Consider the following 26,227-nt stretch of genomic DNA (forward strand, 5'->3'; position numbering starts at 1 on the left):
CCTGAAGGGATCACCCAGCCCAGCCTGCAATCAGGGGGACGTCAACCATCCCCAGGCCCCTCAACCCTGTGCTGGTGTCATCCCTGTGCTGGCACTGGTATTAAAGATGCTTCTGTATGTCTGCATAAGAGGAAGCAAGGCTCCATCATCTCAGCTGTGGTGGCACCTTGCTCTGTGCTGAGCCCAGCCAATGTCCCTGACACGAAGCCCATGGATCCATGCTGGCACAGGGCATTGCCACTCGGGTGTCTCTGTGCCCTGCCTTGTCCCTGCTCCCTGTGCCTCTGTGCCACCCCATCTGTCTGTCCCTGGTCCCCAGAGCCATGCTCGGTGCTGTCACATCCCCAGCTGCTCCCGCGCTCAGGGGATGTGGAGGGGGACAGACTGGTGCAGAAGGGCACGGAGTTGTGGGGGTCTCAGAATGGTCTGAGCACAGCCAGAACTGCTGGGGAGCCCTCATCTGCCTCCTGGGAGTGGGGAGATGCTGTGCAGCTGTGCCTGCAGCCCGACCTTCCCCGGCAGGAGTTACCCACTGTCCCCGCGGAAAATCGCTCCAGCTCCGTGCCGGCATAGGGCGAGCTTTGCCCAGGGCCTGGCGAGCACCACCGCGGCTGCTAAACGGGTTTTATGGTGGGATTTAGGGACTTTTCTGCTGGGTAATTGATTTGCCCAGGCAGTAAAAGATCAAGGCAGGGGCTCAGACGGTGGCTCCCGGCATCTGCCCACTGAGCAGGCCGGGACACGAGTGGCTCGGGGCACGGTCCCCAGTGCCACCAGGCACAATGTGGGGTGCCACGGCCCCACAGCAATGGCTTGGGTGCCACGGTTCCATCCAGGAGCTCCCTTGCAGCACACCCCCACTCCCGCATCCTCGCATCCCCCTCCCCAACCCCACCACAAAACAGCCCCCAAAGGAGACAAAAGGGGCTGTTTGGGGACCTGCCACCTGCTAGTCCCCATCCTACAATACCGCAGTAAAGAGGCACCAAACAAAGGCCTTAAAATCCTAAAGGGGCCCATTCATTAGGGTGACAAAGGGGGAAAGAACTACATTATCATAATTAATCCCGGTGCTGGCGGTGGGTGGCAGGGCTCTCTGTCTTCCAAGGTGGTGTGGGGACGGCCGGTGTCACCACGTCCACACACTATTGTGCGCCGTGGCCTTGCGGGGCTTAGGCGGGTTTTAAGCTCTGTAAACACCACAGGACCCCCGCCACGGCTACCAGGGATGCCGTCCTTCCCCCCGGCCCCTCCCCAGCCCCGGCTGTTTGTCTTCTTGCTGCAGACCTCCCCAAAATCCCAGGGCTGGGATGGGTCCACTATGCCCCCTTGGTGCACCTGCTCCCAAGACCGCTGGGGAGTGGGGAAGAGCTCAGAGCCCCAGGTCCTGCTGGTGGTGCTGGGATGGGGACTTGCTGTCTGCATCCTGTGTTGTATTTCCCGTGGAAGGTTACTCCAGGTGTGGTGTGCCAGGGACTGCTCCGGTTTTCCCTGGCTTAGGAGATGGGGCTTTATCCCTTCCCTGCTATCTTATCCCCGTCTGGGGGGATGAGGTGGACTCTGACCTGTGAACCAGCTGTTGGTTGTTCCCTACTGTTTGGGAGGCACAGGGAAACTGAGGAACAGTGTGGCACACAGAGATGCATGGGGGTTTTAAGGGATGTTAACACCCTATGTCCAATCCCCTCTGGTGGATTCTGCCTCCCCTCTCCATCCCTTGTGACACATCATCCCTTGGGACACACACGGTACTGGCTGAGGAGGCAATGGGGCCGGGGACACACTGACAGCCCCTGTCCATCTGTGGGGCCTTCCCTGCACCCCCAGCTCTCCATCCACCTCGAAGGGGTCCCAGTGCTGGGTGCTGTGCAGCCCTGGGGTCCCTGGGAGCCTGCGCCTGGCTCGGGCCGTGGCCAGCGGGCTGTGTCGGTGGTTGGGAGAGCACCATCTGGTTTCCAGCTAACGCCCGGCGCTGGCTCCCGGCAGAGGAGTTGCTGCTGCGGCGGCGGCTGTTTACAGCGTGCTGAGGCTCTGGCATGTCCCTGCCAAGTCCCCTCTGCTTCTCCCCCCGGCCATGGGGCTCTGAGGCTGCATGGTGGCCGTGCAAAGCTTGGTTCCACGCCCCAGCCTCTGCCCAGTCTCTGCCTGCCCGGAGGATGCTGCTGCCCGCCGAGGCTGTTGTCCTGGGCTGCCCTTCCTGAGGAGCGCTCGCTGTGGCGGGGCTCCTGCCACGGGGATTTTCACATCTCCTTTGCTCAACGGGGTGGGACACACAGTGTGGGGACAGGGTGGACTCCCGGGGCACTCCATCCTCTCTGTGGGTGCTCTGTGGGTGCGGTGCCCTTTCCAGTTCCCACCGCATCCTGCCAGCTCACCCCGGCATCTCCCTGCGGCGGGGCCGGGGGCGAGGGCGGGCAGAGCCCCGGGTGGTCCCCGTGCGGGGCTCCCGCAGCCACCAGTGCCACAGAGACACTGCGCAGGGTGGGGGCTGCGCGGAGCCATTTGCCTTTAATTGAATTTATTTGTTACAACCCCAAACAATGTAAAGCAGGCTTCTCCCAGGCTCCAGCTGCCTGCCTGCCCATTAAAATACCATCTAGAACAGCAAATCCCCCCTCCCGCCTTGATATAAAACAGCCGGTCAGCAAGAAGCGGCAGGAGAAGTCTCCCTGCGTGCGAGCCGAGCCCCTGCTCCCCATCCCGTTCCCCCAAGGCCGGTGGCCTGCAGGGCTCCCAGTCCCCTTTCGGGTGGCTCCGGGAGAAATAAGTGCCCTGCAGAGAGACTCAAAGCTCATCTCTGTGGCGTCAGGGCATGGCAGACTGAGCCCCCTTCTGCCCACAGGCGATTTCCAGTTGGATTTTCAATCCTCATCGGCGTGGCAGGATCTGGCCCTGGCACTGGTATTGTCACTCCCGCTGCAAATTTTAGGATCCCCAACACGCCGCCCTTCTGCCAAGCCCTGTGGCATCTTGCTTGAGGTGCAAGTCACCGTGCTGGGCACACAGATCCTGGGGGACAGCCAGTCCCTGGGGACCACAGTGGCAGTGGGTGGGCAGTGGAACACCAAGGGGTGCATGGAGCAGGCAGGGGTGCCAGGGGTGGTGCTGTCCTGTGTGGTGCTCCTGTGGCACAGCACCCTGGTGCCTGTGTGTGTAAGCCAGGATGGGGTCATGGAGGCTGGTCCTGTAGCACTGGGTGCCCATGTCCTAGGGAAACCCTGGATACCCCGGGATGGGCAGGGCCAGCTCATCCCCAGGTCCTGGCACACACTGAGTGGGTCTCCGTGGGCCTTTCCATAACTTTCCAGGGGACACTGATGGCATTTCCCAGGGTGCAGGGCAGGGGTGGGACAGCCCCAGGTGGAAACCAACGATGACAGATAGGGAGCCGATGGAGAACACGGGGCGGGGCATCCAGCAGTGCTGCAAAGGAGGGCGACAAGTTACTTTTTAAATATTAAGTTGATAAAAAGCTGCAGCTGCCCAGCAGTAGTGTGGGTCCACCGGGAAAGGGAATGGTGGAGCTGTTAATAGCAATCAGGCAGCAGAAGTGCTGAATAGCCGTTTCCCTTCTGTATTTGGGGACACGCCAGATGCTACAGGCCTATCGCTGGACGAGGGAGAAACCCTTTACGTGCTGCTGAGGCCCAGGAGAGCTCGGCAGCAGCGGACTGGGCTGGTGGGGGCCGTGACTGGGGAGGCACAGAGAAACTGCCCCAGGAACTCAGTTTATTTACTGGAGTGTCCCCCAGTTTTGGCCAGGAAAACACCAGGTTGAGCATCTCCGGCATTGCTCCAAGGAGCGATGGGAGGATTGCAAGTGGGTTGGGTGCTGCTCTGTTGGTTGGTAAACCAACCTCCCTGGGTCCCCTCAGCATCTCCTTGGGGCCACTTTCACAGAGGGAGCAGCACCAGGTCTATCCATTAAAGAACAGGTCAGGAAGTGGAATGAGCAGAGAAACAATCCTGACCACCCCACAAATTATGGGTGCCATTTATCTCTGGCCCTTTTGCACTTCCTGTGCCCCACAGATGGGGTTTTTGTGCCCCCTGACTCCAGCTCTGGGATGCTGGGCTTGGCTCCCCATGGCAGGGGATGGGGCAGCACTTGTGGGAACACCCAAGGAGTGGAGGATCTTCCTGTCCCCCACTATGGCCTGGAGGAATATCTGGTCTTTGGGGAGAGCAGCTGATACTGGGGGTGGGTGGACACTCTGCTTTTGGGGTGAGGGGGTTAGTCAGTTTTCTTGGGAAAAGGTATTAATTGGGATGCCCAGTCCTTTGGGGGAGGACACCTGGCCCATGAAGAAGAGATGCCCATCCTTTGGGATGGCTGTTAGAGAGATGCACAGACTCTGAAAGAGCACTGTCTACCCCTTGATATGGCTATAAGCAGGCTGCCAATCCCTTGAGGGGTGGCCACAGTGGGATATCAGCCTTTAGGAGGGCTGCCTATCTCTTGGGAGTAGCTGTGGGAAGATGCCTGGCCCTGGAGGGATACCTGGCCCTTGGGGTGGCTCAGGGTGGGGTGGATGGGGTGGTGTCTGCCCAGCACTGGGGAGAGGGAGCATATGGGGAAATGTCTGGGACAAGAGGGGTGGCTTTGGGGAGGGGAGGGCGTCCTCGAGAAGAGACTATGTGCACAACACCCTGCCCTTGGGACACCCTTAGGGGCGATGCCGATTCCTTGGGGCATCTCCAGGGGGCTGCCTACCCTTTGCGGGGTAGCTGTGGAAGAAGGAAGTAGGAAATGCTTTACTTTGTCGTGTGCCCATCCCAGAGGGAACAGCTACGCCGGAAGGGGTGAAGGGGCTGCGTACCCACCCTTGGGGACTCTTACGGGGCGGATGCCCATCCCCGGGGCTGTCTGCGGGGGGCTGCCGGGGCCGGCGGTGTGGGGCGGCCCGGGGCGCGGTCCGTGCCGGTGCCCGGTGCCGCCGCGGCCGCGCTCCCCCCCGCGGCGGGGCCGGTGCGGTGCCGTGCGGGGCGGCGCGGGGGGGAGCGCGGTGTGTGGCCGCCGGCGGCGGGCGCGCCGTTGCTTAGCAGCGGCGATGGGCGCTGCCGCGGCGGCGGCGGCCAATGGGAGCGGCGGCGGCGGCGCGGCCCCGGCGCCCCCCGCCCCCGCCTCCCCTTTAGAGGCGCGGCGGGCGGCCGGCGGCGCACACACAGCCCTCCATCCGCACCGGCACCGGCACCGGCACGGCCCCGCCGCGCGCATGGGGGCCGCCGCCGCGCTCGGCCCCACATAACGGGGGGTGCGCAGCCCCGCCAGCCGCCCCGCCATGCCGGCCGAGCCCCCCCGCGCCGCGCCGCCGCCGCTCCGCGCCGCCCGCCGCAAGCCGCTGCCCGAGGTGAGTGAGGGGCGAGCATCGCCCGCTCTCTCGCGGGGGCTGCGGGCCGGGGAGGGGAGTTGGGAGAGCGCGGAGGAGCCCGGGGAGGGCCGGGCGGGTGCGGGAACCCCCGCGTCCCCCGGCTCGGGGAACCTCCGGCACTCGCGGTCCCGCTCCGCTGCCGAGTGCGGCGGCCGCGGGCATCCCGCCCTGCTGCGGGTCCCCTCCCCCGGGCAGGGGCTCGTCTCTCTCCTCTCCCGGGCTGACCCGATCCTCGCCCCCTCCGCAGGGCAGGGCCGTGGGCCAGAGGACCCCGCTGTGGCTGCGGGCCCGCTTTCAGGCGCTGCTCTTCGCCCTGGGTTGCCGGATCCAGCGGCACTGCGGGAAGGTGCTCTTCGTGGGGCTGCTGGTGTTCGGGGCGCTGGCCGTGGGACTACGAGTGGCCTCCATCGAGACCGACATCGAGCACCTCTGGGTGGAAGGTAAGCGCGGCCCTGCGGGCTCTGCCGCCCGTGGGAACGGTCCCGCTCCCGCTCCCGGCCGCGGCTTTGTCCCCCACGCGCGGCGCGGAGTACGGGGCCGGCCGGGAGGCAGGTGACAGCGCGGGAGCGGGGCGGGAGGAGGAGGATGCCGCTGACGGGCGTCCCGGCACCGGGGCCGCGGGTGCCCACGAGCCGGGGTCCCGAGTGCGCGGCCGCTCGGGCTGCGCCTTGCGCGGGTCGCGGTGCTGGGCTGCGGAGGGACCCCCACGCGTGTCCCGACGGGATCCCCGCGCGAAGGTGCGGACACGTGCGACAGGGCTGGTGCTCGACACCCCCTTCCCGGTGGGAAGAAGCCCCGGGGGCGGCCGTAGGCTCGCACCGGGGCAGAGCCGGAGCCGCCAGTCCCGGCCCGGGACCCCGGCCCGCGGGGAACGGGAGCGCGGGCAGGGTCAGGCGGGAGCAAATCCCCGTTTCCGAGTGGAAGCGGCTGATCCCCCTCCTTTGTTATTAATAACTCCAGCGTGGATTTTCTCTCCCCGATCCCTGCAGCCCGGCTTCACGGGTCTGGGATTTGCTTTTTCTGCGCCTTCCTTCTGCTTTGGGGGCCCCCCGGGGGGGCAGCACCCCGAATCGCAGCCCGGTCCGTGCGGCCGGGCGCGGCGGGGGGATCCCCCGGGCGGGGGTCCCCGCGGGGTGCTGTGCAGGGGCAGATGTTGCTCAGCGGAGGGGTGTCAGCCATCTTTGTGCGGGAGCGCTGCCTCCTCCCCCACGCCCCGCTCCCTGTGTGGTCCTCAGCTACTCTTGGATTTGGTTCAACAATAGAAGCAACTTTGCTCTCCCACCCCCTTTTTTTTTTTTTTTTCTAATTTAAAAAAAAAGAGCTCTGCGCTCGCTGGCTGCTTGCACACAGATGCACACACGGACCCCTGCCCAGGAATGCCCTGCTCTCCCACCTGCTCCCACTCCCCAGGGATGTTTGTCCCCTTTCCCCAGATCTCGTCTCCATCACCCCCTTCCACTGCAACACGTAGCAGAGAAATCCAGTGATACCTCCCGGTCCAGCCAGCGCCTGAGCTGTGGCTGCTGAAGGAGGGACGTGCTCCCTCCGTGGTTCCCTCACTCTGGGTCGTGGCTCCGGCTCCATTGAATTTTTATTGTGCTTTTGGGGTAGCAAGGAGTCAGCGTTTTGTAGAACTGTGGCCAGGAAAGCGGCTGTGGTTGTTCCTGTTAAGGGGAATGGGACTTGTGGCACATCAGGGTGGAGAGTGGGATGGGGAAGGGGCCAAGCCTGGGGACGGCTGGAAGAGCCCAGAAACCCAGCTTTTCCTGTGCCCCGCTGTGCTTCCCTGCTCACACGGGCATGGCCAGCAGCAACTGCGGCTGCTCTTGGGGGATTTCCCCCACACTGCGGTCTGGCTGTAGTGTGGGTGCCGGGGGCCTCTCTCAGGAACCTTCTCTTTCTCATGGCTTCCCATCTTCCCCAGTGTCAGGAGTTGGATTTAATTTGGTTTTTTTTTTACTCCGTGGTGGCACACCGCTCACCGGGGGCGTCCTGCCCCTTCCTGGGCAGTGGGTGCCCTGGGGTCTGCGCACAGCCCCTGCTCTGCGTCTGTGTGCCTGGCTCAGGATGGGGTGTGATGCCAAGGGTGCTGCTCAGAGCCCCTCCTTGTCCTTCCTGGGAGGGCTCTTCCCCGGGAGTGTGCACTTGGGGCAGACCCCTCCGTGCCCTCCTCCTGGGTGGCACAGCCCCAGCGTCCTCAGGCGCTGGCACAACCTGCGACCACCAATGGCGATGTGTCTGAGATGGCTTTAGTCCCATGGGGTCCCTGGCAAGCAGGCAGGGGTCAGGATGTGGAAGGAAGGTTTGCGGTGACACTTTCAGTCTCATGTATCAGCTGTGGGGCTGCTTGCCTTCCCCATAACCATCTGTAGGTCCTTGCCTCACCGCCAGGCTCAGCTTCTGCATTTTCTGGCCAGATCGAAGCATCTCCCATGTATGCCTAGTCCTGATCCCTGCACCCCATCCTGCTGGGGATGGGCTTTAGCAGGGCACAGGAGGGCCTGGGATGCCGCTAGACAGTGGGACACAATTTCCCAGGCTCTGTGGTTGGATCCAGAGCACTTGGATCTGCTTTGGAATTTTTCTCAGCCTCTACTTTCTCACATTCCCAGGTGTGTGGCAGGGTTGGAGTGTGTGTTCTCTGCAGTGAGCCTGGTACCACTGTGCCAGGCTGAAGCAGCGTAGTTCTTGTTCCTTGGCTGGCAAAGTTGGTATCCCATCAGCTTGGTTCCAAGAGTTTGGGATCCCCAGGGTGCTAGGGACCTGAACTCCTGCCTGCTCTGGGTGTGAGAGGAGATGTTTGTGGGAGTGTGGTTCATCCCAGCCCTGAGGCAGTGCTGTAGGATGTCTGAGGGGCACGGTATGTGTGCAGGGAATCCCAAGGCCATCGTCCTACCCCAGTGGGTCCCAGCTCAGGCGCAGGGTGGTTTAAAGTTCCAGGAAGCCTCTGGTGGCTGCACCCAATCACCTGCCTCTGCCTAGGCAGGGTGAGGGATGTGGGTGGTGATGCTCAGACCCACAAACCCCCCCATCCAGGTGAGGTCCCAGTGCTGCAGGAGCAGAGTGTGACCCTGTGCCAGGCAGTCCCCACTGCAGGCTGAGCTCAGCTCTCTGGGAGCTGGGATCCTGATGAGCAGGGGAGGGAAGGGAGCGTGGTGCTGATGTCCCATCCCCCTCCTCCCCAAACAGAGGAATAGGGTGGGCAGCCCTGCTTTGGCCCCATCACTGGGGTCAGCATTCAGGCCATGCTGATGGTATGTCCTCCTCAGCCTCGGCTGTGACCCCAGCCACTGTGGGAAAGCAGAAGGTCCCCTGTCCCAATTCTGGGAATGTCCTTACACCAGGGGGCTGGCTGAGGGGTTCTTGTGGTGTTCTGGGGTTATGCCTGACCTGTATCCCTCTTTGGGAGATGGAAGGAGGCTGTGTCACCCCATAAATTGGACTGGACTGTGGAAATGTTCAATTAGGCTCCTCCGAAGCAATTAGCCACTCGGAGGCTTTGAAATCCCGGCTAGCGGCGAGTGTTGAGTTACCTCTAGACACCTGGCAGCTGTTCCTGGCTCTCCCAGGGCGTCTTTAGGGCCAAGGGGCCGGGGAGGCGAGCTCTGGGCAGGCAGAGCCCTGGGTGGTGAATGGGTCTGCCTGATTTATAGTGCCGAGGGCTGGTTCAAAGGAAGGCCGGGTTAATTCCTAACCGGAACAGCCAAGCGCCCCGCGCAGCCGTCGCGCTCTCAAAGAGCTGCTGAGTCTCCCTGGAGAAGACCCTGTCCCTTTCCTGGAGGGGTCATGGACACCCCCAATGTGCTGGTGGGATGAAATAGGATGCGTCTTATGGGGGTGGGGGGAATTTGCTGCCTTGTTCTCATCTTGGGGCACAAAGTTGAGACACCCCCAACCCTCTTGGCAGTGGCTTCTGTCCTTCGTTGACCTCTGCAACAGTTCTTGGCACAGGGCAGCACTTCCTCGGCACCCAGGACAGGGCTGGGATGCAGCCTGGAGCTCCCCCCACAGCAGGGCAAGACGGAGGGGAGGTGCTGGCTGACTGTGTTTGCAGAGAGAGGGGCATAGGGAATGGGAAAGCCCCAACAGGAAGCCAAGGACGGGGCTGAACGCCCTCACCACTGTCTGTGTGGGCCCTCTTCCCCATCCCTGTCCCCACTGTGCTGGGTGGGTCCCATGGAGGGGCGTGGGGCAGCAGCAGTGGGGGAGAGTGGGATACCACAGCCCACAGCCGTTCCTGGGTGGGCACACAGAGAGGTGGGTGGTCTCATTGCTGGGTGGGTGGGTTTGTGGAGTAGGATGTTTGTGCAGGGGCTGAGAAAGGCTGGCTGAATCTAGGGGGGCTGTGTGTGGCTGGTGCTGACAGGTTAGGGGGTTCTAATGGCAGTTTGTCCCCATGTCTGGGGCAAGATGCCTGCTGGGATCTGGCCAGAGCTGGCTTCGCTCCTATGGGGTGGCTCCTGGACTGCCATGTCCCTGCTCTGTCTCAGATGGGTGTCCTGGGGAAGAGGGTCCATATTTCTCTTGGGCTGTGGTGGCACAGGTATTACTCTGCAGGAAGGAAAAGGACAGCCCAAGGTGCCTGGGGACTGTCTTGCCTGGTCTGGTGAGATTTTTTCCTTTGGGACCCTGCTGTCCTCTCTGTTTGCATGGTCTGGGTATCTGTGGGGACACTGTGCCCCCATCCTCGAGGGCTTGGAGGAGTGAGGAGTAGCTGGGGTGTTGCTGCCATGAAGTGCTGAGGTCCCTGTTATCCCAAAAACCTGCCTGGCTCTCCCCTCTGCTCCAAAGTCCTCTCTGGCTCTGAAAGAACCTTTCTTCTTGAGAAGGGAGGGAGGGGAAGGAGGCTCACCCAGTAGCCCCCCACCCACCAGAAGATGGGGTCCGGGCAGTTCACCTTTATTTATTTATCTTTGGGAGGTGAGCGCAAAACCTCTTGCTCTTCCTTCTCCCTTCCTTGACAGCTTGGTCAGCTTTTTTGGGCTGGAAAATTTTGCTAATTAACCCAAAGAGACTGGAAGACTTTACAGATGGCTGTGGCTTATCTGCCCCTATCCATTTTGCTTTGCTTTTCAACTTATATATATATATTTTATTTCCTAGAAAGTGGTGGGGTTTTGTTGTTGTTGGGTTTTTAAATTTTTTTTTCAACTTGGACATATCTACGGACTTAGGGAAGGGGCTCTTTTTTTTGTGTGTGTTTTAAATGTTATTTGGCGGCTGGGAGGGGGCAGCGCCAGGGCCCAAGAAGAGGGTTTTATTATCTGCCTCTCCCTCGGGCCTGGAAAAGTGGTCTGAGTTCAAAAAATTCATTTCTTGCCTGAATGAAGCCAGCAATGTGGAAAAATTTCACCATTCAGAGGGGGATGAATGTATGTTTCAACCACACATTAAGTGACATTAGCAAGCAGTGGAGTGCCTAATGTGGCCATTTTTCACAGCAGCCAACAGAGGGGGTGATTAGCATAATTAGTACAGGCAGCCCTATACATATGGAAATGGCAAATGCCTAAATGCCAACACCAGTGGAAATTTATGTCAATGCTGACAGGAGTCTTAGCGGTGAATAGTTCCCAACTGAATCCCCTCTCTCCCCCCCCCTCCCTTTTTTTTCCCCCTCTCTCTTTTTCGGGGGTCGCGCTGTCCCCTCGGCGCTGGCCGGGGCGGTGCGAGCTCCCGGCCGCCCCCTCCCCGTGCTGGGAACCGCCGCCCCCCGATTTGGGGTAATAAAGACATTAATTTAGCTTTGCTGTTAAACAAAAGAGTTCGGCCGGGGCCGGCGGCTGGGGAGCTGGCCCCAAACGGGCCCTTTCAGCCCCTCCGCCGCTGGCTTTTTGAAGGCATCCCCGTCTTCTGCCGCCCCTCTTGACTTAGTTGGGAGCCCCTTCGGTGGGGCCGGGTTTAGCTGGAGGTGCTGGGACAGCGTCCGTGCCGTGGTGCTGCTGGGGGCACCCATCTGCCAGGCAGCTGCCCCCCTTGCCGGAGCAGCCGCGGGGTGAATGGGGCCGGGAGGACGTGTTTTGACAGGATGGGGCCGCCGGGCTTTTGGCGAGGCTGGCGGTAGCGGCCGGGACAGGTAAAAATGGCTCTTTCAGTGTGCCCTGGGCGAGACTTCCTCCGGAGCAGCATGGGTCCTTTCACTGCCTCCCTAATCCAGCTAATCCGCCCCACAACACTTTGAAGGTGGCCTCCGGCTTGCACGCCGCTCAGCACGGGGAAGCTGCAGCCGGGGGATGCTTGGGGCGGTGCCTCGGGACCCCCTCCCACCGGGATGCGGGATAGTGCTTGAGTTGCAGGACGGTTCTGGTTCTTCTCTAGAGCCCCTGGGGCTCGAATCACCCAGGGCAGGCATCTCTGCCAGGGGGATGCACTCGGTCTGTGTTTGCCCCCGTGGGTGCCTCCTGTAGCAGGGGGTGCTGCAAAGGGGGTTCCCCGTGGGGATGGCTTTTCCCAGGAGATCTCACTCTGACCTTGCTCCACTCCCAACTGTGCCTTTGTGGTGGTTTCCAACCCTAGCACTGGGATGTTTTGCTGTAGAAAGGGGGCTGCTCATCAAGTCCCCTGCTAGTGGGCCCAGCTGGAGCTGGGGTCAGGGCTGCAGCATCCCCTGTGCACCAGCCGAATCTGGGACTCAGCAACATTTGTTGCCACATCCAGTAGCCCCATTACACCCAGAGGACAAGGGCTGATTTTAAAATGGGGGCCAAGTGAGAATGTGTACCTGGGGGTGCTCCCTCCCCGCCATCCTGTCCCACCCAAGTCACCCAAGCGGTGACAACACCGGCGGTGCCTGGTCCCAATCTGTACTGTGCTGGCAAGGCTGTTGACCATGGCCTGTACCCACCCTGACGGGACAGAGTGGTTTTTGCAGCACGTGTTTCCTGGGGAGACACCGGTACCTCTCTGAGGTCCCCAGTACCTCCCACATCCCTCCCTTGCCTTCGCCCTTGCCAGCAGGGAGGGCTCAGTGTGGGGCTGGCAGCCTGCCCCGACCCACTGCCCTCCCCGTGCCACCCAGACGCGCTGCCCTGGCACACCCAGCCTGCTGCCCCCCACCCTTGGGTGCTTGGGGCACCCCGGGGTTTGTTCACCTCCTGCCCTGGGGCAGCATGGTGGGAGGTCCCTGTGCTGTCATAACCGGGGGGGTGGCTGCTGGGGGGCAGCCCCGGGTTGGGGGGCTTTGCTCTGTGGGCAGCAGGGCCTGCCATGGGCTCATCGGACCCCAAACTCTCTGAGATGAGCTTGGGGGTTCTGGCTAGCCCTGGGGAGATGTGGAATGAGCTGGGGTTAGACCCCTTCCAGGGCAGGAGGACAACACAAGGGCTGAGGCTCTGTCTTGGCAGGAGCAGCTGAGGGCACAAGTTGTTCCCGCTATGTGAAGGCGAAGTGGCTGCAGTGCCGCGGCTGTGGATGTGCCAGGAGGGTTTGGGGAGCAGTGGCAGGGGAATGGCTCAGGCAGGGTGGCCGGGAAGGGGGCAGGGAGGCTCCGGCCCTGCTCTGTAATTTTGTGGTGGATGCTGTAATTACTGGGAGGGCTCCCGCAGCATGGCCCGTGGATGGGAGGCAGCCGCACACGCAGCCACCCTCAGTGCCAGGGACCCTGTCCCGTCCTTGGCATCCACCCTCCCTGCTTGGGCACTGCAGGAGCCTGCTCTGCACCCCAGGTGTTTGGAGTGCATGGGGTCCCAATCCACCATGCAGCCCAAACTGCTCTGAGCCTGCACCCCACAACCCCGCAGGCAGCGGTACCAAGGAGCAATGCCCAGTCCCAGAGGGGATGCTCCTGCTTTGGGGGACTGTCCTGCCCCCAAGCCCTGCTGTGGGATTTTGAAGGGAGCTGGGGGGGCAGTGAAGCCAAACCCTGCCAGGGAGCAGAGCAGGCTGTTAGTAAGCAGGACCGGACGCCTGATTGGAACCAGAGAGCCCTTTGCATGAAAAAGCCAAGGGCTCCCTTTGTTAATTGGAATTAAAAAAAACCCAACACAACAACAACAACAACAACAAAAAGGAAGAATTTACATACAGTTCCTCATTAACGTGCTCATTGTTGGTATCGGGGTGCCCCCCCAGCCCCCTCCGGCCCGAGGGCTGCCTGGGCCGTCCCGCCGCGCTCCCGGGCCGGCGGGCGCGCTCCCGTTTGAAGTGTCCTTGGCAGCCCTGTGTGCGCTGCCTTGTCTTTTCATGTTGCTCTTTGGTTAATTAGGGTGTTGGAATTTGAGGCTTCCTCACGGCCTTTGAAGCTTGCTGACGGCTCGCAGTGCCCTGTTCCAAATTAACACTAATTACAAGGGACGGCTTTTTATTTTCTCTCTCTCTCTTTTTTTTTTTTCTTTCCCTCTCCTTAATATTTCGGGGGGCTTGCCCCCACCCCGTGCTTGCAGATGTGTGGCTCCTCCCGCAGCCGTGCTGGGCGGGGATGCCGGCAGGGCAGGGCGTAGCAGGATGCATCCCCCGGGAGCAGCAGCGCTGTCGGGCACCCCCTCGTCGCTGTGTCCCACCTCCCGCCCGGGCTCGGCGTGGGTGGCATGGCTGAGATCAGAGCAGCTTGGCGCACCTCCTGCCCGACCTCCCAGCCTGCTGGGAACGGGATGGGCGTCCCTCTTCCCTAGCCCCGACACCCACCCTCTCTGTGTCCTCGTCCCCTCGCCCTGGGTGCTGCTATCCCCTCTGACACACACACAAAAGCCGCGGCCGTGTCCCCCCCTCCCTGTCCCTGGCACAACCTCTATCCCAACTGGCATCTGATGGACACCAGCTGCTCCCTGGCCCAGCCAGGAACAATAAAGATGCTTTGCCCTCCCCGTTCCCAAAAAGCAGGGGGGAAAAAAAAAAAACCAAAACCAAACCAACAAAACACCAACCCATATAATAAGTCATTAAAAGGGAAGATTCTGCTCCTTATTTGTGGTCTCGCTCCGGCCTCCTCGGTGCTGGCGGAGGGCCAGGCCCGCCGGGGCCCCCGCCCCTTGCTGAGGGAGCGTCCTGGTGCAGATGAATCGTGACCTCCCCCTCGCTTTCCTTGGGCTGGGCAGGAGCTGGCCTCACCCCTGCCAGCAGCACTGCCTTTGGAAGCATCCCACGCTGGGCATCCTGGGGTACCCCAATGGGTGGCACTTGGATGGGGGCTACACCCCAGATGTGCCAGGGCAGCATCCCTCCCACTCTGGGCAGGGGGCTGGGAGCAGGGCAGCCCAGTGGTGCACTTGGGAGGGATCTCAGGATCCACTTCCCACCCTCCCCCCCGGGCTGTGTTGCCTCCCCTTTACTGTGCCAGGAGGGATGGGACCCCCACATTCGAAGGGAATGGGGACAACTGTCCCTGGGATGGTGCTCAGCCATGCAAAAGACCATGCAGGCTTTGGTCCCAGCCCCAGCCACGTTGGCTGGGAGGGGATTCCTCTTCCATGCTGAGGCAGCTGCAAATGAAGTCGGTGGCTTCAGCCGGAAACCTTGGCCCTGCTGTGCTTGGAGCTCTCCTGCTGCCAAAGGGGGACAGAGCCCAAGCCTTGGTGGGGAAGAGTGATGTCCCCAGCTCCACTTCCCTCCCCTGTCCCCAAACCTCTCCTGGGGCAGCCTACACCTGCAGGGACTTTGGGGTCCCTACACTCATTCCCTGCCTGCCTTGCGGTGCCTTGGAGGAGCTGGGCTGGGGTGCCCTCAGTTTCACTTCCTATTTTGTGGGCTGGTTTTGGGCATCTACTGCACCCACCACAGTCATGGGTGGAAGTGGACAGGTTGGGTCTACACTGCTTCACCAACCATCTGTCTGTGGGGTTTTTCTGGGTAAAGCAATGCCAACAAGCTTTGGGGCTGGGTAGAGTGTTGGTGGGAGGGGGGATGGTCCAGTGTGTCCTGAGGTGGTCCCTTGTTTGTATCCCTTGGGTATGAGCACCCAGAGGATGCAGCAGTTGGGGAACCCCACACCAAGAAGCCCCTGTGAGTTAATATGGCACCATCTGATGCTGTGCGGCCTTGGTTCTGCCATCCCATTCCCTGGGCATCCTGATGGGCAGGGCAGGTTGGTGGGATGGGGGCTCTGCCTGCCCGGGCACTGACAGGGCACATCACGGTCCTCTCCTCAGCGGGCAGCCGGGTGAGCCAGGAGCTGCGCTACACCAAGGAGAAGTTGGGCGAGGAGTCCGTCTACACGTCCCAGATGTTGATCCAGACCCCGAAGAAGGATGGTGATAACATCCTGACGCAGGAGGCCCTGCAGCTCCACCTCGAGGCGGCCTTGGCCGCCAGCAAGGTTCAAGTCTCACTGTACGGAAAGTGAGTCCGGCTCCAGATGGGGGACGGGGACCCCCGCCGTGCCCTGCACATCCCTCCACCCCTTGCCAAGTCCCCTGTGGGATATGCCTATCCTCAGCTTCCCCTCTGCCTTTCCAGATCGTGGGATTTGAACAAGATCTGCTACAAGTCGGGTGTCCCCATCATTGAGAACGGCATGATCGAGAGGGTAAGTGCTGGTTGTGGGTGGCCCTCCGGAGCCGCCGGGGGGTGGCTGTCGACCCACGGGATCAGTCCATCAAGGAACGGCAGTGGTGGGGACAGGGCTCCTCAGCCCCCGGTGCTGGGAAGGCACTGCTGGCTGGATGTGGGAAAGTGCAGGTTTGGGAAGCACAGCAAGGCGGGGGGAGGCCAGGGAGGTCTGATCCATCCCTGCTGACCCCTCGCATCTCCTCCCACAGATGATAGAGAAGCTGTTCCCTTGTGTGATCCTGACACCGCTGGACTGCTTCTGGGAAGGCTCCAAGCTGCAGGGAGGCTCAGCCTATCTCCCGTGAGTGTGTATGGGGAACTGTCCTGGGCTGTGGGGGACCATGGGTGGGAGCAGGAGCTGGGGGTGCTGCCGAGGGGCTGTGCTTGACCTCCCTTTGCAGCTTGGCTCTGCCTGCACCAAGGTTCCTCAGTGCTGCTGCAGCTTGTCCTGCTCAGTCCTAGGTTGGTCCCACCACCATTGCTGTCCCGCTGGGCCAACACCCTCGGGACAGGTGCCTGTCCTCCCCTGCCTGGCCTCGGTGGCACAGGTGGGGCTGCACCGCTGCAGGGGGGCTGCAGCCCGCAGCCAGGAACTGCCCATCCCATCCCTGCCATGCCACGCTCTCCAACCAGCCAGGGATGGGAACTGGGGACAGTGGCTGTGCTGCAGGCAGGTCCTTGAGGCTGCTACCCCTGCCCCCGGCAGCGCTTCATGGGTGCCACAATTGTGAGGGGGCACCCATATTCCTGAGCTGCGCCCAGGGGTGCGGGGGGCACAGAGTCCCTGGGCTGGGTGGGTGCCTCGCCCCGCGGTGGTGGGGCTGGGGACCCGGGGCTGGGCCGGGGGAGCCTCCCCCACATTCCTTCTGTTTACGCGTGTGTTTGTCCGGGAGAGCTGGGGCGGCTTGTGCATTGTCAGCAAACGCAGCCCCGTGCTTTCTCATGCTAATGCTGCTCTGAAAGCTGCCCCTTGCCAAATAGATGAAATAGTGGCCTTATTCAGGCTGCTGCGGACAGAGGAGGGGGAAGGGGCCGCAGCATCCCCAGCCAGGACTAGGGGGCTGGTTTTGCCCCCTCAAGACCTCAGGTTCTCCCCATCCCAGGCTGGGGAGCTGCCGAGAGCAGGAGCAAGAGGGGCTGGGGTGGATGTGCCAAGTGGGATGCTGGTGGCACTGCCTGCCGGGTCGGGCAGCGTTCTGGGACTGAGGTATGTGGCAGGCAGGGTGGCACCGGAGCAGTCTCATCTCTCCTCGCAGCCGAGCGAGCGGGTGCACGGGCGGGCACCCCGGCTGAGCGCCGGCCAGCCCATGGGGACTCGTCCCCCTTTTTAACGCCGAGGGGTGAGCGGGGCGGGAGCTGGGAGAACAAAGAGCAGCAATCTATGGAAAGACAAAAGGATTTGCCCTGGCTCAGTGAAGCAAGCGAAAGCAGATAAAAGGGGCTCTCTTTGGAAGCAGCAGCAGCTCCGGTTGGTATGTGGGAATCTCGAGCGGCCGGCTCTGGCCCAGCCAGCCTTCATGAATTATTAGGCTGTGTTTCTCTCCAGAGCTCACACTTGCTCGGGGCTTTTTCTTCCCCTCTTTGGAGTGCTGGGCTGGGTTATTGGCTTTTTTGTGTGTCCTTTCTGTCTTAAAAAAGAAGCTGAGTGAGGCTGGAAGCTGGCCCCCAGCTCCCCAGGCTGGGGTGGAGGGAGCAGAGCATCTGCAGGCAGTGGGAAAAACCCTTTTCCTGGGTACCCAAGTCCCATGCGGTCCTGCTGGACCTCCAAGAACCTTCTCTGCGCCCAGCTCCCAGTATTGTGCTGAGCCCCCAGGACCTCTGCTGAGCCCTACAGTCTCCAGCTTGGGGGAAAATGGCAGGAAGGGCTATAAGGGATGCAGGGAGCCATTGCCTGCCTGCTCCCCTCTATCAAGATGTTAGCCCACGGGCAGTAATCGGCCTGACTGCTCACACAAAGCGGGGCCAGGCAGCAGGGCCAGCTCCCCCCGCTTTGTCCCGGACTAACAGGATCAGGCACGCTACTTGACTCGGGGCATGGCCCGCTGTGGCGCACAGGGCACGGGGGATTCCGCGGGCGGCCCCGGGAGGGGGTAAGGGCTGTGCTGGGGACTGATGCTGCTTGTCTGCATCCTCCCATCCTGCCTTTGAGGGCATCTGCAGCACCCCTGGGATGGGTTGGCAGTGCTGCTGGTGGTACTGCATGTGGGTTTTGGCATCCCCCATGACCCCAGTGCTGCTCTCTCCTCAGGGGCCGCCCGGACATCCAGTGGAGCAACCTGGACCCTCTGCAGCTGATGGAGGAGCTGGGGCAGTTCACATCCCTGGAAGGCTTCAAAGAGCTGCTAGACAAGGCAGAGGTGGGACAGGCTTACATGGAGCGGCCCTGCCTGGACCCCCGGGACCCCCAGTGTCCCCCCAGTGCCCCCAACAAGCAGAGCCAGCAGGTGAGTCACAGCCCATGAGGACCAGGATTGGGTGTTGGGGCTTACTGCTCTCCTGCCCACCCCACAATCCTGACACCACCCTCCACCCACAGAGTCCCGACATCCCGGCCGAGCTCTCGGGGGGCTGCCACGGCTTCTCCAGGAAGTTCATGCGCTGGCAGCAGGAGCTGATTTTAGGCGGCACGACCAAAGACTCCCAGGGCAAGCTGCTACGGTAAGAGTGACTGTGGTGTGGGCATCCCCCGGCACAGGGCAGGATACCTGTCCCGGCTGCAGGAGGGGCTTTGTGGCTGTCTGACACTGCCGAGTGTGTGGGGCCAGTGAGCAAGGCAGAGCAAGGAGGCAGGATGCCTGGGTCCTCTCCTGGGTGTCTGTGGTGGGGATGGGTGCTGTGGGGTGGGGGATGGACCCATTCCTGCATCCTGGGGCGCTGCAGCCGGTCCCAGCGAGGTGCGTGCCTGTCCCTCAGCGCCGAGGCCCTGCAGACCATGTTCCTCCTCATGAGCCCCCGGCAGCTCTATGAGCACTTCAAGGATGACTACGAGATCCATGATATCAGCTGGAGCGAGGAGAAGGCAGGAGCCATCCTGGAAGCCTGGCAGAGGAAATTTGTGGAGGTGAGCACCGGGAACAGCCCCCACATGGTGCTGGGTAGGGATGAGCCTGTGCATGGCATCCCTCTGTGCCCAGGTTTTCATGTGCCCACGGGTCCTGGCACTACTCTCTTTTGGTCCAGTGGGTCCCTAGGGACTGTCAGTGCTGATGCTGACACCCTGAATGGCTCTGGGGTGGGTGTACTGTAGAGCAGGGGAGTCCTGACTCCTCTAATGGGATGCACCTCTGGCAGCTGGCACAGGACTCCATCCCTCCCAACGCCACACAGAGTGTCCATGCTTTCTCCACCACCACGCTCAACGACATCATGAAGTCCTTCTCTGACGTCAGCGTCATCCGGGTGGCTGGGGGCTACCTCCTCATGGTACGTGTGCCCCTTCTCTCTGTCCTCTGCCATCCCTCTGTCTCTTCCCTGGTCCCTGCTAACCCACTGTGCTCTTCCAGCTGGCCTACGCCTGTGTCACCATGCTGAGGTGGGACTGCTCCAAATCCCAGGGGGCTGTGGGCCTGGCTGGGGTCCTGCTTGTGGCTCTCTCCGTCGCCTCTGGCCTGGGGCTTTGCTCACTGCTGGGCATCTCCTTCAATGCGGCCACCACCCAGGTACGTGCTGGGGGAGGAGCTGGGTAATGTGAGATGGGCACGGCCCTAAGGGCCCAGGGGTGGCCCCTCTTAAGTGGTGGCCAGTCCCTCTGCTGATGCCAGCTGCTCTGTGGCAGGTCCTGCCCTTCCTGGCCCTTGGCATTGGGGTGGATGACATGTTCCTCTTGGCTCACGCCTTCACCGAGACGAGCCAGCACATCCCCTTCAAGGTGAGCACTGAGCACTTCCCAGGGGCTTCTCGGTCTCCTCCTGCCTCCCCATGGTCCCTCTCATCACCCCTTCTCTGTCCCTGCAGGAGCGGACGGGTGAGTGTCTGAAGCGCACAGGGACCAGCGTGGCTCTCACCTCTGTCAGCAACATGATCGCCTTCTTCATGGCAGCCCTGGTGCCCATCCCTGCCCTGCGTGCCTTCTCCCTCCAGGTAGGGCCATGGTCCCTTTCCAGGGGATGGGAAGGGATAGCCAGACCCTGCTCTGACGTGTATCCCCCTATACACACAGGCTGCAGTGGTTGTTGTGTTCAACTTCGCCATGGTGCTCTTGGTTTTCCCTGCTATCCTGAGCCTGGACCTGCACCGCCGGGAGAAGCACCGGCTCGACATCCTCTGCTGCTTCTACAGGTGCTGGCACTGGCCTGGCTGGGATGGGTCTGACCCCACAGTTCCCTAAAGAAGATGGGGTGACTAAATATCTCATCCTTCTCTCTGTTGTCCTTCATTCCCTCCACACAGCCCTTGCTCCTCACGGGTCATCCAAATCCAGCCCCAAGAGCTTGCTGACGCCAATGACAACCATGCCTGCCACCCATCTCCTTATGGGCACCCTGGTGTGGCCACCAGCACCCAGATCACCACCACTGTGCAAGCCTTCACCCGGTGTGACCCCTCGGGCCACCACATTGTCACCGTCCTGCCACCCACCTCCCAGGTGTGCACCTCACCTGCCGTCCTCCTGCCCCACACTGACCCCTTGGGCTCGCAGGTCTTCGCCCCGTCCAGCTCCACCCGGGATCTGCTGTCCCAGCTGGATGAGGCCAAGGGTGGGCGGGAGTGTGTCCCCCTGCCCTTCTGCCGCTGGAGCCTCGCGGATTTCGCCCGGGAGAAGTACGCCCCTCTCCTTCTGCGCACCAGGACCAAGGTGAGGAGGGGACAGCCCTGGTGGTGCCAATCAAGGTGGGTGGGTGGCACAGGACTCTTCCTGACCCCCCTGTTGTCCCCACAGGTGGTAGTGGTGGTGCTGTTCCTGGCACTGCTGGGGCTGAGCCTCTATGGCACCACCATGGTACACGATGGCCTCTACCTGACGGACATCGTGCCACGGGACACCAAGGCACACGCCTTCATCTCGGCCCAGTTCAAGTACTTCTCCTTCTACAACATGTTCATTGTCACGAAGGGTGGCTTCCACTACCCGGGTGCCCAGGCTGCCCTGCTGAGCCTGCACCAGGCCTTCAGCACCGTCAAGTACGTGGTGCGGGAGGGGAACCGCGACCTGCCTAAAATGTGGCTCCATTACTTCCAGGACTGGCTGCGAGGTGAGGGACATGCCTCTTCTCCATGACCTCCCCTGCCTGACAGTCCTCTCCCCAGCCTGCATGCCTGCCACTGGCCTGGGAATGCCTTCCCTTGTGTGCAATACCCTGTGGAGTGTGGTCCCAAGCTGAGCCTTGCTTGGGGTTTTTGTGTGCCCAGCCCTGTGGCATCACATTCCCTGGTCACACGGGCTGCTGTGCAGGGTGGTGTGTCCCCAGGGATTCTTACTCCCCATTCTGTATCCCCAGGGCTCCAGGCCACCTTTGACAGGGACTGGCAGGCCGGGCGCATCACCCATGACAGCTACCGCAATGGCTCCGAGGATGGGGCACTGGCATACAAGCTCCTCATCCAGACTGGCAACAAGAAGGAGCCCTTCAACTTCAATCAGGTGAGTGGTGACAGGGCTGGGCTAACTGGGCCAGGGATGTCTCTGCTGCAGCTGCCCAGCTCATGTCCACTCCTGGTCTCTCCTGTAGCTGACCACGCGGCGATTGGTGGACGAGAATGGCATCATCCCCCCCGACACCTTCTACATCTGCCTGACAGTGTGGGCCAGCAACGACCCCCTGGGCTTTGCTGCCTCCCAGGCCAACTTCTACCCCCCACCCCCCGAGTGGATTCATGACAAGTACGACACCACGGGCGAAAACTTGCGAAGTGAGTGAGCATGGTGGGCCCGCCAGGGCGCCCTCCGCTCCCGGCATCCTCCTGCACAGTACCCTACTCCCCACACCTTTTTGCCCTGAAGGGAAACCCCCCACATGCCTTACCCCATCTGGTAAACTGCCTTGCTTCCCTATGCTTAACCCTCATCCTCCTGCACCACACACCCTGAGGATCCCACTGTGCATTCCCTGTGCTCTTAGCAACACACACCTGCTCCAGCCCATGAGCATCTCACTAGTGCACAAAAATGTCCTTTATGCAGAGAAATGCCTTGCCCTCCTCCTTGACCCCAGTCTGTTCCCTACACACTCCCCAGACCTGTGGTACCCAGCCAGGCATCAGGCTCCTCAGGCTGGTGTGAATGTGGTGCTCTTGTGCTGCCTGTACACCCATACTGCCCATACCCTCATACTGCCCGTGATCTCCTCACCAGTCCCAGCAGCCCAGCCACTGGAGTTCGCCCAGTTCCCTTTCTACCTGAGCGGGCTGCGTCGTACGTCCGACTTCGTGGAGGCGATTGAGAGCGTGCGGGCCATCTGCCAGGAGGCCGCCCAGCGCCACGGCGTGCTGAGCTACCCCAGTGGCTACCCCTTCCTCTTCTGGGAGCAGTACATCGGCCTGCGGCACTGGTTCCTGCTGGCCATCAGCATCCTGCTGGCCTGCACCTTCCTCGTCTGCGCCTTGCTGCTGCTCAACCCCTGGACCGCCGGCATCATCGTGAGTACGCACCCTGACGCATGGGGATGGTCCTGATGGGTGGGGTCGGGGGCATCCAGCCTTTCTCCCGTCTTGCTGGCTGGCCCTGGGTGCCTGCTTCGTAGGAATTGGGTGATGGAGTGGGCAGGGGCACCCTGGGGGAAGGGATGCCCGTATGAGGTGGCAGTGGATGGGGGATTCCTGTATGGAGGGATCAGTTATATCATTGGTGAAGAGAACAGGGGGCCCTGGATACACTCATGCAGAAGTTTGTAGTGGAAACACCCATATGGATGTGGCAGTTGGTGGGGGACCTACATGGAAGGATCAGGGAACCTGTTATGAATGTGTGTAGTGGGCAGGGGTTTGATGACATCCATGCAGAGTAGGGTGAGGGCTGCCTCCAGAAGATGGGTCAGAGGGACACCCCAAATAGAGGGAAAAGGGTTGGTGAGGTGAGGCTGCCCTGTATGGAGTTAGGATCAGGCTTGCCAGGGAGAGGGGACAGCCAGTCAAAGCCGTCCCTCACTGACCTCACCACCTTCCAGGTCTCCATCCTGGCCATGATGGCTGTGGAATTGTTTGGCATCATGGGGCTGATGGGCATCAAGCTGAGCGCCATCCCAGTGGTCATCCTCATTGCCTCGGTGGGCATTGGTGTGGAGTTTACCGTCCATGTGGCCCTGGTGAGTACAGGCTGATCCCAGTTCCCACACTCTGGCACCCTCACCCCCTTGGCCACGTGCTGATGAGTGGCCAGTCATGGGTGGCACACAGGGACAGCCCCGCATGACATTTCCATCCTACTCAGGGCTTCCTGACAGCTGCAGGGAGCAGGAATGTGCGCTCAGCTGCAGCACTGGAGCACACTTTCGCCCCTGTGATGGATGGTGCTGTCTCCACCCTCCTGGGTGTCCTCATGCTGGCTGGCTCTGAGTTTGATTTCATCATGAGGTGAGCACTGAAGAAAAATAAACCAGCAACTTGCTACCCTATAAGAGCTTTGGCAGTGGAGACTGGTGGGATTGGCAGCGGGGATGTGGGGCAGCTGGTGAGGACATCTTGCTGGGGACTACCATGGACTACCATTCCATCTTGCCATTCCATCTTGGAGGCTGGGGAGACATGGCAGGGCCAGGGGGTGTGGCATGGGAAGCCATGTTTGGGATGGGACAGGTTCATGATGGCTGTGCCTGCTTACCCCATGTGCCTGTGCCCCCCTCAGGTATTTCTTTGCGGTGCTGACCATCCTGACGCTGCTGGGGCTGCTCAATGGGCTGGTTCTGCTGCCCGTCCTGCTTTCTGTCATCGGGCCACCCCCTGAGGTACAAGACCCCTCTATCCCACCTCTCCCTCATCCTCCCCAACCCTGTACCTACATCTCTCCATCCCCCATTGCCCCTCTCCCTGCCCACCTTTCACCCTTTATCCATCTTTGCCTTGTGCAATACCAACCTCATCTCGAACCCACCTCAGTCCATCTCTTGTTCTGTACCATCCCTCTTTTACCTTATCCTTTCTCTGATCCATATCCTACTTGCCCCATACTTACCTGACCTCATTCCTGTTTCATTCCACACTCAACTTCCCCCATCCCTCCCTGACCCATTTGATCCCATCCTTGCTTCACCCGTGTCCCCATCCTCGCATCAACCCGTGCTCCCTACTTCTCCATATCCTTTGTCCCTTGCCCCTCTGACCTGTCTTCTCTCCCCAGGCATCCCTGGTGGATAACGGCCCCTGCCTACCCCCACCAGAGTCGGTACCCCCATGTCTGGGCCCTGGGGGACTGTACATCCGACGTGCCCCAGCCTGGCCCGCCACCTTCCCTGAGCCCTCTGACACGGAGCACTACACGGAGAGCGTGGGGCCAGGCAGCCCACGGGGACCCTTCATTGTGCCCCCTGCCTCAGCACACATCCTACTGGAGGCTGGCAAGGACCCCAGCTTCCCCCGCATCACTGTAAGTGTCTCTGCCCATTGTGGCATTGCCAACTCCCCTGCATCCCCAAGGAGAGGGTCAGGGATAGAGCTGGGGGATGGGGGCTGGTGCTGTTGCCTGGGAATGCTCAATATGGCTGGGGACCCTCATACTTCATGTTCCTCCTCCAGGTGCTGAAGCCCTACAAGGACAGCCTGGAGGTTCAGGGGAAGAAAGAGGCTTCTGGCCCTCAGCCTGCAGCCCCCCTGCCCTTTGGGGAGCCATGCACCACACTGCCCCGAGAGCAGCCCGGCCCACCAGGCACCCGGCCAGCTCCCCCCGCAGCCCTGCCCACCTACAGCACCCACCTGCAGGGTCCTGCCGGCAGCTACACCACCGTCACGGCCACCGCGTCAGTGACAGTGGCCCTGCACCCCACACTGCCTGGCTCCTACCCCAGCTTCAGCCCTGAGGGCTTCACCAGCAGTGAGCGGGACTGCCTGGACGAGCCCAGCACCAGCTGCACCGCTGTGCCCGACACCTTTGAGATGCAGAACATGGGACACCACGGGGCAGGTGCCCGGCGCTAGGTGAGCTTGGGGACACCCTACCCAGGGCTGGTGCATGGCAGCGTGGGGGTGCTAGGTGGGTGTGGAGGGACCCAACTGACTCCCCTGAATCTCTTCCTGCAGATTGCTGGTTCCTGGGCAGAGCATCTCCCCAGCACCCGGTGGGCACAGGAGGGTGCAGAGCGGGGTCACCCGTGTCATGCTGCTAATCGCCGGAGCGGTCTTGGCCGAGGAGGACCAGCCCCCCTGCACGGGGGCTTGGTAGGGCAGGCTGGCACTTCTATGCAAGCTGTGTGCAGGCCACGCCATGCCTGCGTGTCCCTCACCTGAGGCTGTACCGTTGGTGCCGTGTCCCATCATCCAGGGCTTGGGGTTATCCTGCCCTGGGCTTGTTGCCCCCCAGAAATGGAAGCACTAACTCCCCCCTCTGTTTCTGGAGCTGCTGGCAAGGTGGACTCGGTGCCATGCCAGCTCCCCCTCTGTGGGGTCACTGCCTGCTCCCCATCACCTCCTCCTGGGACCACCCATCCCAGGCCATGAGCTGGGGTACCCCAACAGGGTGCCCTGATGCCCCCTGTCCTGATAAGGGGGCAGCCCCAGAGCCAGCTATGCCCTGGTGTGCCATGGGCAAGGCCTAGGGTGGGCACCCCCACCTTTATTTATTGCAAAGGGAAACTATCTATAGAGAGATATATATTTTTAAGCTTATTTTAAAAGATTTATTTCTCAGCCTACAGCCTCGCCTGGCTGCCCAGGGTACAGGCAGGGAGCGGGCAGACCCTTTGCCCAGCGCAGGGCTGCCCACTGGAGGCAGCAGGAGCCTGGGGCACAGACCTGGTTCATGCCCCAACTCCATGGGCAGCTCACCCCTTCCAACATGCTAGTCCGTGCCTCAGTTTCCCCAGTGGCAAGGATGGGAAGGCTGGAGATCATGGATGTGCCACAGTGGAGAAAGGGAGCCTGTTGCTCCCCAGCGCACAGGTGGGGTTTTGGAAGGGGGAGAGCCTTGGAGTGGTCCTTGCTGTGCCAAGCTCCTGCGCTGTCCCACGATCACAGCCCCCTGTGTCACACTTGTGCTCTGCCCAGGGGATGGCACAGGTTTGAGCACGCACAGGACAGTGCACGCTGATGTGGGCTCCCATGGTGCCACCAGGCACGTCTTGCTGGGAAACCGTATTTCCTACCATGTCCCCGTGCAACGGGGCTGTCCCTGCAGCCAGCCCCTGTCCCTGTCCCCATCCCGGGCACCGTCCGCGCCGTTACCCAGCACTTTAACTCCAGCGGTGTTTGCCGTGCCTGCGGCCCCCGGCCCCCGACACTGCCACTGC

The 26,227-nt window shown here is 61.6% G+C and overlaps 1 protein-coding gene across 1 annotated transcript; it reads left to right on the forward strand.

Annotated features, from left to right (window-relative positions):
• Positions 1–5,051: 5,051 nt before the first annotated feature.
• Positions 5,052–26,167, forward strand: PTCH2 (patched 2). Its single transcript, XM_063407213.1, is given in 26 exon segments — positions 5,052–5,121; positions 5,124–5,251; positions 5,253–5,351; positions 5,620–5,812; positions 15,455–15,644; positions 15,762–15,831; positions 16,064–16,155; positions 18,103–18,298; positions 18,391–18,512; positions 18,768–18,915; positions 19,146–19,277; positions 19,358–19,513; positions 19,630–19,722; positions 19,809–19,934; positions 20,014–20,132; positions 20,244–20,649; positions 20,734–21,046; positions 21,293–21,435; positions 21,524–21,704; positions 22,147–22,430; positions 22,958–23,095; positions 23,221–23,363; positions 23,635–23,734; positions 24,127–24,372; positions 24,522–24,920; positions 25,023–26,167. Coding segments are annotated over 25 exon segments (4,287 nt in total). The 3' UTR covers positions 25,023–26,167.
• Positions 26,168–26,227: the final 60 nt, after the last annotated feature.

The sequence above is a fragment of the Prinia subflava genome, chromosome 10 (assembly GCF_021018805.1).
Source record: "Prinia subflava isolate CZ2003 ecotype Zambia chromosome 10, Cam_Psub_1.2, whole genome shotgun sequence".
In the NCBI taxonomy this organism is placed as follows: domain Eukaryota; kingdom Metazoa; phylum Chordata; class Aves; order Passeriformes; family Cisticolidae; genus Prinia; species Prinia subflava.